The sequence below is a fragment of the Bison bison genome, unplaced genomic scaffold, assembly GCF_000754665.1.
Source record: "Bison bison bison isolate TAMUID 2011002044 unplaced genomic scaffold, Bison_UMD1.0 scf7180017863888, whole genome shotgun sequence".
NCBI lineage: Eukaryota > Metazoa > Chordata > Mammalia > Artiodactyla > Bovidae > Bison > Bison bison.
Window position 1 is genome coordinate 496982 of NW_011494460.1, and position 11529 is coordinate 508510.

Here is an 11529-nt window from a genome sequence, read left to right on the forward strand (position 1 = left end):
AGTCAACTCTTCGCATGAGGTGGCCAAAGTACTGGAGTTTCAGCTTTAGCATCATTCCTTCCAAAGAAATCCCAGGGCTGATCTTCAGAATGGACTGGTTGGATCTCCTTATAATATATTTTAATTGTTATATTTGGGGGATCATTATTTACCCATATATGTACTTTAGAAATCAGTATCCTCTAATATGAGTTTGAATATATAGCGAGACCCTATTTCCGAATCTCCATGTGAACTCCTTCAGCTTCAGTTCAGTTCAGTCGCTCAGTCACGTCCAACTCTTTGCGACCCCATGAACCACGGCATCCAGACCTCACTGTCCATCACCAACTCCCAGAGTCTTCCCAAACTCATGTCCATCGAGTCGGTGATGCCATCCAACCATCTTATCCTCTGTCGTCCCCTTCTCCTCCTGCCCTCAATCTTTCCCAACATCAGGGTCCTTTCAAATAAGTCAGCTCTTCACATCAGGTGGCCAAAGTATTGGAGTTTCAGCTTCAACATCAGTCCTTCCAATGAACACCCAGGACTGATTTCCTTTAGGGTAGGCTCTTTGGATCTCCTTGCAGTCCAAGGGACTCTCAAGAGTCTTCTCCAACACCACAGTTCAAAAGCATCAATTCTTCGGCAGTCAGCTTTCTTTATAGTCCAACTCCCACATCCATTCATGACTACTGGAAAAACCATAGCCTTGACTAGACGGACCTTTGTTGGCGAAGTAATGTCTCTGCTTTTTAATATGCTATCGAGGTTGGTCATAACTTTGCTTCCAAGGAGTAGGTCTTTTCATTTCATGACCGCTGTCACCATCTGCAGTGATTTTGGAGCCCAAAAAATAAAGTCAGCCACTGTCTCCACTGTTTCCCCATCTATTTGCCATAAAGTGATGAGACTCGATGCCATGATCTTAGTTTTCTGAATGTTGAGCTTTAAGCCACCTTTTTCACTCTCTTCTTTCACTTTCATCAAGAGGCTCTTTAGTTCTTCACTTTCTGCCATAAGGGTGGTTTCATCTGCATATCTGAGGTTATTGATATTTCTCCTGGCAATCTTGATTCCAGCCTGTGCTTCCTCCAGCCCAGTTTCTCATGATGTACTCTGCATATAAATTAAATAAGCAGGGGAACAATATAAAGCCTCGAGGTACTCCTTTTCCTATTTGGAACCAGTCTGCTGTTCCACGTCCAGTTCTAACTGTTGCTTCCTGACCTGCATACAGGTTTGTCAAGAGGCAGGTCAGGTGGTCTGGTATTCCCATCTCTTTCAGAATTTTCCACAGTTTATTGTGATCCACACAGTCAAAGGCTTTAGCATAGTCAATAAAGCAGAAATAGATGTTTTTCTGGAACTCTCTTGCTATTTCCATGATCCAGCGGATGTTGGCAATTTGATCTCTGGTTCCTCTGCCTTTTCTAAAACCAGCTTGAACATCTGGAAGTTCACGGTTCACGGATTGCTGAAGCCTGGCTTGGAGTATTTTAAGCATTACTTAACTAGTGTGTGAGATGAGTGCGATTGTGCAGTATTTTGAGCATTCTTTGGCATTGCCTTTCTTTGGGATTGGAATGAAAACTGACCTTTTCCAGTCCTGTGGCCACTGCTGAGTTTTCCAAATTTGCTGGCATATTGAGTGCAGCACTTTCATAACATCATCTTTTAGGATTTGAAATAGCTCAACTGTAATTCCATCACCTCCACTAGCTTTGTTCGTAGTGATGCTTCCTAAGGCCCACTTGACTTCACATTCCAGGATGTCTGGCTTTAGGTGAGTGATTACACCATCGTGATTATCTGGGTCATGAAGATCTTTTTTGTATAGTTCTTCTGTGTATTCTTTCCACTCTTCTTAACATCTTCTGCTTCTGTTAGGTCCCTACCATTTCTGTCCTTTATTGAGCCCATTTTTGCATGAAGTGTTATTGTTCAATTGCTCAGTTGTGTCTGACTATGAGACCCCATGGACTGTAGCCCACCAGCCTCCTCTGTTCATGGGATTTCCCAGGCAAGAAACTGAAGTGGAGGAAGGCTTTCTTATCTCTCCTTGCTATTCTTTGGAACTCTGCATTCAAATGGGAATATCTTTCCTTTTCTCCTTTGCTTTTCACTTCTGTTCTTTTTACAGCTATTTGTAAGGCCTTCTCAGACAGCCATTTTGCTTTTTTGCATTTCTTTTTCTTAGGGATGGTCTTGATTCCTGTCCCCTGTACAATGTCACGAACCTCCATCCATAGTTCATCAGGCACTCTGTTTATCAGATCTAATCCCTTAAATCTATTTCTCACTTCCACTGTATCATATAAGGCATTTGATTTAGGGCATACATGAATGGTCTAGTGGTTTTCTCCACTTTCTTCAATTTAAGTCTGAATTTGGCAATAAGGAGTTCATGATCCAAGCCACAGTCAGCTCCTGGTCTTGTTTTTGCTGACTGTATAGAGCTTCTCCATCTTTGGCTGCAAAGAATATAATCAATCTGATTGCGGTGTCGACCATCTGGTGATGTCCATGTGTAGAGTCTTCTCTTGTGTTGTTGGAAAAGGGTGTTTGCTATGACCAGTGCATTCTCTTGGCAGAACTCTATTAGCCTTTGCCCTGCTTCATTCCGTATTCCAAGGCCAAATTTGCCTATTTCTCCAGGTGTTTCTTGACTTCCTACTTTTGCATTCCAGTCCCCTATAATGAAAAGGACATCTTTTTTGGGTGTTAGCTCTAGAAGGTCTTGTAAGTCTTCATAGAACTGTTCAACTTCAGCTTCTTCAGCATTACTGGTCGAGGCATAGACTTGGATTACCGTAGTATTGAATGGTTTGCCTTAAAAACAAACAGATCATTCTGTCATTTTTGAGATTGCAGCCAAGTACTGCGTTTCGGACTCTTTTGTTGACCATGATGGCTACTCCCTTTCTTCTAAGGGATTCCTGCCCACAGTAGTAGATATAATGGTCATCTGAGTTAAATTCACCCATTCCAGTCCATCTTAGTTCACTGATTCCTAGAATGTTGATGTTTACTCTTGCCGTCTCCTGTTTGACCACTTCCAATTTGCCTTGATTCATGGACCTAACATTCCAGGTTCCTATGCAATATTGCTCTTTACAGCATCGAACCCTGCTTCCATCACCAGTCCCATTCATAAGAGGGTATGTTTTTGCTTTGGCTCCATACACATAATGCCTTTTATTTTTTTAACACAAATTTAAGTATTTGTTAGAAATAGAAATTTTATTCACAAAGACAGTATTAAAATTTTTTGTTATTATTACAGAATTTCAGACATGGAGAAACATTTTCAAGAATAGTCAAAAAAATTCCCCAGTACTCTTTATTTAGATTCCACCAGTGTTAATATATTATTACATTTGCTTTCTCACTGTTCTCACTCTTGCTCCCTGTGGAGACAGTGTCTTTCTTAAATGTTATCAGTTGATGACTGAAGCTAAGTCTTTTCACATTTTTTAAACATTACGTCTGCTAACCTTTGACATTCACCACCACTGTGGTCTCAGAACACAGATTTGGTAGAAGCTGATGCTGTTTATCAGTTAGAATTGCCATAGCATTAAGAAACCCTTTGGAATTGGGTTTTACTGAATATTTCTTTTATAAGTTACTATATTTGTAAATTGCTTTTCAATACTTCAGATTCCTGTTTACCTCAAAATAAAAAGCTTGACAACAAGGTACAATAAATTACAATTGCAGGATCAAATCACCCTGAACCCCTTCAAGATCAGGATAACACTGTCTTCTTCATACAAGAATTATCTTTCAATTTAGTTTATTGAATTCTTATTTCTTAAAAGCAAATAATTGATTTTGTAAAATAGTCCAATAAATATTCAGTTGGTGTGTACTGATGTTCTCTCACTTTACTGATTATAGTGTTAGACTAATCATGTAATCAGTGCCCACTCACTCAGTTGAGTCCAACTTTCTGCAGCTCCGTGGACTATTAACTGCCAGGCTCCTCTGTCCCTGGAGTTTTCCGGGCAAGAATAGTGGAGTGGGTTGCCATTTCCTACTCCAGGGAATCTTCCCCACCCAGGGTTCGAATCCACATCTCTTGCATCTCCTGCATTGGCAGGCAGATTCTTTACTACTAGGGCCACCTGGAAAGCGCATAAACATGTAATACTATCTATATAAAAATATTCAATTAGTCAGAATTTTTATTTAAATTGTACCTAATTTCTTAAACATTCTGGATAAGTCAGATTTTACTGACTAATCTTTTATTTGGAGAGAGTCAAACTAAATGATATGATAGCTAAAGATAAAATGATGGTTATTGTTCCTCCTCTGTTTCAATGGTAGTTCAAGTATAACAGATCCTAGCTAACATTTATTGAATGCTTACCACTTGACACATGCTTTAAACTACCAAGTATTTTATATCCGTTATGTCTTTTGATCTCTACAAAAACTCTAAAAAGCAGAAATTAGCACTATTCTGATTTTATAGACAAGAACACTGATGGCTGGATAGGTTACATAATTTACTCAGTATCTCACAGGTAGTAAATGATGTGGCCAGGAGTTAAATCCAAGTCTCTCTGTCTTCAGAGGCCTCGTTTATGAAAGACTGAGCCATATTGCCAGCCATCCGTATGCAGTGTATCAGAATTCCCTGCCACACTTCTTAACAATCCTGTTAATAGTGTGAAGCTGTTTTGTGCAAGTCTGACCACAAAATGAAGAAATTAAAAGATGACATGAAAGTATTTTTATTTTATCTGAGTATTTCTCATTCTGTTCTAGATAATGAGTATTTCTTTGTTGATTCTGATCTAAAATTAACCAAAGTGGCCCCAGAGGGATGGAAAGAAGAACCAAAGAAAAAGAGCAAAGCCTCCATTAACTTTACTTTGTTTTTCCGAATTAAATTTTTCATGGATGATGTTAGTCTGATACAGTGAGTACACAAGAGTTTCTCTGTTTCTCTTTTGGCCCCTGGTCTTTTGAATCTTGAGTTTACTGATACTGAATTATTTGCTTCTGACCAATGATAAAGTCTTCTTTATCATAAAAGAAACATTTCTTTCCACATTGTTTATTCATTTCTCATGCTTAATCATAAGCCATGTTGGCAACTAAACTTATATGCCAATTTAAAAAGTCACCCAGGCTTCAAGATCAATAGCCTGGATGTTTTGTGTGTGTGTTTATTTTCCCAGACACACTCTGACCTGTCATCAGTATTATCTTCAGCTGCGAAAAGACATCTTGGAGGAGAGGATACATTGTGATGATGAGACTTCTTTATTGCTAGCTTCCTTGGCTCTCCAAGCTGAGTATGGGGATTATCAACCGGAGGTATGATTTATTTTTTTCTGCGGGACAAGTATTTTGCATTATTGTTCTTATCCTCAGCATGGTTAAAGACTGAACCTGGTTGAGTGTTTACTGTTTAGATACAGAGGTTTTTGAGGACAGTTCAGTGCCTCAGAATGACAAAGTTCCCCGTGTATATTGGTTATTTAAAATCACGTAGTGTGGGATTTTTTCTTTCTTTCCTTCCTTCTTTCTTTTTAAAATTATCCCTTTTCAGAGTTTTGGGATATCTAGCACTTACCTTCCTAGCTCCCTATTTCTAACTCACAGATACTAGACATAAGGGTTTCCAGCCAAATCTGAATCAAAGGGGTCTTCCACCTCGCCCGTGGATCCTTGTGGCTGAGAACCTAGCCGAGCTCTCTCTATGGGAACACATGTTCAAGGCCAAGTGCACCTGAATATACACGGACCTGAGAGGAAGCAGGAAACTAGAAGAGACTGTGCCACTCAAGTAGCACCCTTCACAACAGTAGCCCTTAACTTTAGTGACATTTGGTCTGAGATTATCAGTCTTTCCTCAAGCTTACCAATCAGTTCAATCTTTCTGTTCTGCCTCACTGAATAAAAGAAAAAGACTTAACTGTACTTTTTCTAAAACTCACTCCTCAGAGAGAAGAGTGAATAGGAATACCTGATCTCTTGGTTGAGGCAAGAACTTTAAGACTGGAGGAAGAGAGCAAACAGACTTTCTTACCAAACCACTCTCCTTTCTAGGTTCATGGTGTGTCATATTTTAGACTGGAACATTACTTGCCTCCAAGAGTGATGGAGAAACTTGATTTGTCCTATATTAAAGAAGAACTACCCAAATTGCACAATACCTACATGGGAGCTTCTGAAAAAGAGACAGAGTTAGAATTTTTAAAGGTAAGCCCGCCAGATTACAAATGATAAACTGTATTTTTCCAAAGTAAACAAGAAATGTTGGAGGCCATATATCTAAAAACTCAGGTGCCAGTAACTGAGGCTGTGTGCTTCATCTCCTCTTATTTATTCCTGGCTATAAACCATAGTATTTTAATTCTCATTTTGTAAAAGAGGGAACTGAGGGTCAGAGAAGAGACATAGTGTTCCCAAAGTCAGTGGCTGGAATGTGGATCACAACTGTGATTTAAACTCATGTCTATCTGAGTAGGGATTATATTCTTTTATCCTTTTTTATACTCTCAAAATCAAGATATATATTTTAATATATAGTGAAACTATGTGTAACTTTGTTATGTATTTTCCAAATCTCCTGTAAATGTGTTATCATACTTTCATAATTTAAAAAAGAAAAAAATTAATATATGTTGCAAAAAATAAACAATTTTGTGACTGAATAAGAGGGGCAAGTTCAAACTAATTCTAGAGTTGTTTTGCTTTTTTGAAAAAAAAAAAAAAAGCTTAAGATTCAATTAAGTCTTCTAAAAAGTAGTCTTTCCATTAATGCCAACTAATTCATGCAGGGGACTGGGGGTTAGAAAAAGTGATTTATATCTTTAATTCTGCCACCAGCTACCTATAAGACCTCAGATGCATGTGTGTGTGTGTTTGCTCAGTCACTTCAGTCGTGTCCAACTCTTTGCAACCCTATGGACTGTAGCCTGCCAGGTTTATCTGTCCATGGGATTCTCCAGGCAAGAATACTGGAGTGGGCTGCCAAGCCCTCCTCCAGGGGATCTTCCTGACCCAGGGATAGAGCCATCATCTCCTGCATTGCAGGTAGATTCTTTTACCACTGAGCCACAGGGGGAATCAGATGTATAATAGTGCATTTATGATTAGAAAAGATAGTGCTTCCAATATGAATAACAAATATATGATAACATTCTATTGAGAAGAGAAACTTCAGAACGTTCTTGTCTTACTGCTCCCTAGGATGTAACAGTGTTCCTTAACCTTGCTGCTCTGTAATAAGGGAGCCAGGTTTCCCAGCCCTACAAATACCTATGAAAGGGTTTCATTCACAGACTCACACCACATTTAATCTAGGATTCATGGTTTGTTTTGTTTAAGGTGAGTCTACTTTTAAAGACATTACATTATGTGCTTATTTTTTTCCCTCAGTTATTACATTTTTTACACTTGCAGGAAATAAATATCAAGTTATATCTTTGTCAACAAAGGTAGAAGACATTAGCACAGTGGAATGATTTTGCATGGGGATTTTCAGACCGTCTTTCATTTGAATTCTTGTTTCAGCCAGCTGGGTGAATGTGGACAATGTACTTAAAATCTCTCTGAGTTTCAGTTGTCCCTGTCTAAGTAATGTGCTCAGTGCATAGTAGGTTGCCCTTCTCCTTCTAATAATGTATCCTCTTCCTCCCTTTCTCTTTAGCTTGAGCATGCTTCTTCTAACATAAGAATTTTTTTTAATCTCATTAATATACCCTTCCAAGGTTACCCTTCTGTTACATATCATATTGCCTTTGAAAAATTTTTCTTTATGTAAATCTGCTTTATTGAGGTATAATTTGCATATAATAAAACTGACCACTTTTAAATGTTCGATTCAGTGAGTTTTGATGATACATGTACAATTGGGCATTTCCTAGCTGAGCGGTAAAGAACCCACCTGCCAATGCAGGAGACGCAGGTTCAATCCCTGGGTCAGGAAGATCCCCTGGAGAAGGAAATGGAAACCCACCCCAGTAATCTTGCCTGGAGAAGGAAATGGTAACCCACTCCATTATTCTTGCCTGGAGAATCCCATGGACAGGGGAGTCTGGCGGGCTACATACAGTCCATGAGGCTGCAGAAAAGTTGGACATGACTTAGCGACTAAACTACAACAACATACAGTTGAGCAGCCACTCCACAATCGTGATAAAGAGCATGGGCTAGCACACTGTGGCCTGCCTGTTTTGTAAGTAAAGCTTTATTGGAACTTGGCCAAACTTATTTGTTTCCATATGGTCTGTATCTGCTCTCACACTGCAACAGCAGAGTTAAGTATCTACAACAGACATCATATGACCCACAAAGCCTGAAATATCTGGCCCGTTAAATAAAAAGTTTGCCAGCCCCCAACATAACACATTTCCAACACCAGAAAGTTCCCTCCTGTTGCTTTCTAGTCAGTCCCTTCCCCCACTCCTAAACTCTGGCAACTACTGATTTGTGTTCTATCAGTATCATTTTCTCTTTTCTAGGATTTCATTGAAAGAATCATATATCACCTAGTCTTCTGTGTGCCTCTTTTTACTTAAAGTAATACTTTTGAGGTTCATCTGTGGTGTGGTGTGTATGGTGCTCAGTCCCTTGGTCGTGTCTGACTCTTTTGTGACCCCATGGACTGTAGCCCACCGGGCTCCTCTGTCCATGGGATTCTCGAGGCACGAATACTGGAGTGGGTTGCCATGGCCTCCTCTAGGGGTTCTTCCTGACCCCGGGATCAAACCCAAGTCCCCTGCGTCTCCTGCACTGGCAGGCGGAGCCTTTACCACTAGCGCCACCACCCCTGGTGTGTATGTAGTTTGCTTATTTGTGACTGAGTCGTTTTCTGTTGTACAGATTGGCAGCAAGTTTTGTTTACCGTTTCTTTAGTTAATGGATATAAAGCTGATGTCAATACGCATAGACTGATTTTTGCATGAACATATGGTTTTGTGCTTTTTCCCCTCTCAAGTGAATACTTAACATTAGGTTTGCTGGGATCTACGGTAAGTGTGTGTTTAACTTCTACAAAATTACCAAATTGTTCTCAAGTGGTTGTACACTTTTGCACTACTGCCAGTAACGTATGGAATTTCCAATTGCTCTGTACCCTGAATAGCACTTGGTATGTTTTTTTTTCTTTTTAGCTATTAAAGTAGGTTAAGTAGAGGTATATGACTGTGGTTTTACTTTGAATTTCCCTAATTACTGTTATTTTCAGCATCATTTTATGTATTTATTTGTTGTTCATATATATTCTTTGTTGAAGTGTCTAATAAAATCTGTTGCCCTTTTTTTTTATCTGGATATGTGTTTTTTTGTTGAGAAGTACATGTTCTTTGTATGTTATAGATGCAGTTCCTTTATCAGATGTATATTCTACATAAATATATTCCTGGTCTGCGACTTACCTTTGTTTTCTTATCAATGACTTTTGAAGAGCAAAAGCTTCTAATGTTAATGAAGTTTCAGTTTACCAATTTTTTCTTCTATGGTTCCTACTTTTTATGCCCCATCTAAGAAATCTTTCTCTAATTCACAGCCATAAAGATTTTCTAAATTTTATGGTTTTTAGCTATAAATTATAACTAAAATATAAATTTTATCATATATTTAAGTCTCCTCCTTTTGGGGGTAATTGTCATGTATTGGTAAAGTAAGGGTCAAGATTCATTTTCTCGGCATGTGAATTTCCAATTCCAGAAACATTTGTTTAGAAGGCTGTCCTTTCCATATTAAACAACATTCTCTCCGCCACCTGTTGCCAAGGTGCATTGCTGTGTTGTGGTATTGTTCCAACAGGTCTGCCAAAGACTGACAGAATACGGAGTTCATTTTCACCGGGTGCACCCCGAGAAAAAGTCACAAACGGGAATACTGCTTGGAGTCTGTTCTAAAGGTGTCCTCGTGTTCGAGGTTCACAATGGAGTTCGCACACTGGTCCTTCGCTTTCCGTGGCGGGAAACCAAGAAGATTTCTTTTTCTGTATGTCCATTTTAACCTCTTTTGATTCTACGTTTAAATAGGTGTTGCTGATTTCCAATGTAACATATTAATTGACTTTCCTTAAATGAACTTTAGACCTTAGCATTCAGTAGGGCTTATCTTTATGCCTTAATACTATTTAACTCCTCTTTCTTGGTTGTAGGAAGTATTATTGAGGTTTTGTTTTTGGTTTCCTCAGGAGGTGATTTTTAAAAGAATTCTTAGCTAGTTATATGCCCAGTTAACTTTAGTTAAATTACAACCAAGTTGACTTCTCTGTTAAATCAGAACTTCTCACATGGAGAAAACCCACTAATGTATTTAAGATTGATGATTACCTCAATCGCAGTGAACTTGGTCTAGCTCAGTAATAACAACAACTCCCTCACAGCAACTGTATTTGAATCTCAGTGGTCCAGAGGTTTACTGGCTTTTAAATTAGCCTCAGGATTTTCTACAGTTTTCAGTTTTAGGGTATAGTCTCTGGAGATAAAGTTAGGAAAGTGGTTTTTAGAAAATCATGTTTATGAAAGATACTGAGGCATATTTGATTTTGGGTGTAGATTGAAAATCAGAACTTGATGTGCCATTAGTAAACCCCAGAGGCAAACCAAAAATCTGTTCAGGTATTTGTTTCCCTAAGAGTGTTCAGGGACTACTGACATCTTTAGTATACATTTGGGCTGAAATATGGTCTCAGGCTCAGAGGAGCCTTGTATGCTGCAGTCCACGGGGTCACAAAGAGTCAGACGCCACTTAGTGACAACAACAATGGTCTCAGCAGAACAGTGTTTATAAGGAGGCAATAGGAAGGTCCCAGCTGACTCTGGATAATCTCCAAAGTAGAGAACTTTGAAATCAGTTCTAGATTTAAGTCTGGTTGGTTGGTTGGTTTCCTGTGAAACCCAGAGTTACCACTAAAATAACCAGATAATAATGTATGCTCTCAGGAAAGCCCAGACCGTCCTTATGTTCCCAAGATTGTCAAGACCAGGAAATTACCTCGGTTTAATTTACCTTCCCCAATGGAAATGCTGGCAGAGCAAGTGCCTAGAAGAAACCATAGATTAATTAAAAATAAATCTAATTTGGACCAGTTTTGAAAAGGCAACAAATCAAATAATCATCTAGCATTCAGCACTCTGTCATTTGCCAGCTGTCACATCAGCCCTGCAATAAAAATAGAACAAGCTCTGATGAGCTCATTTTTAAAGATCTCTAGTAATAAAGAATAAACCACATTTCCCAGCAAACTATTACCATCTTCAACAGCACTTGTTTATCATAAAGTTCTCGCTAATACAGAGCTCTCTTTTTAAACTCTCCTTTTTTTCTTCCACTGGCCTCTGGAGAGATGGAAAAGTCACCCTTTTCCCTTCTCATCTCTTACCACTGAATTCTCCTAGACACATTTCTTGTCCATCTATCAGTTAACATTTAGAACCAATATTCTTATGATTTGTTTCAAACCCGTACAGCAGTGGAGTTCAACATCCTTGGGAATTACTTGGTAGTGGTAAAGGCCAATGTTGGATAGGAAGAAAATTCCCCAACTATTTGAAGTGTTACTAC

General features: G+C 38.9%; 1 protein-coding gene across 9 annotated transcripts in view; it reads left to right on the plus strand.

Annotated features, from left to right (window-relative positions):
- The window catches only part of PTPN13 (protein tyrosine phosphatase, non-receptor type 13 (APO-1/CD95 (Fas)-associated phosphatase)), a 223360-nt gene that overhangs the window by 133278 nt on the left and 78553 nt on the right, over positions 1 to 11529 (plus strand). For all 9 annotated transcript variants that reach the window (XM_010833760.1, XM_010833762.1, XM_010833764.1 and 6 more), the window contains 4 exons: positions 4759 to 4912; positions 5175 to 5313; positions 6049 to 6201; positions 9775 to 9957. In XM_010833760.1, coding sequence (XP_010832062.1) covers positions 4759 to 4912; positions 5175 to 5313; positions 6049 to 6201; positions 9775 to 9957 — 629 coding nt within the window. The remainder of the gene's footprint in view (positions 1 to 4758; positions 4913 to 5174; positions 5314 to 6048; positions 6202 to 9774; positions 9958 to 11529) is intronic.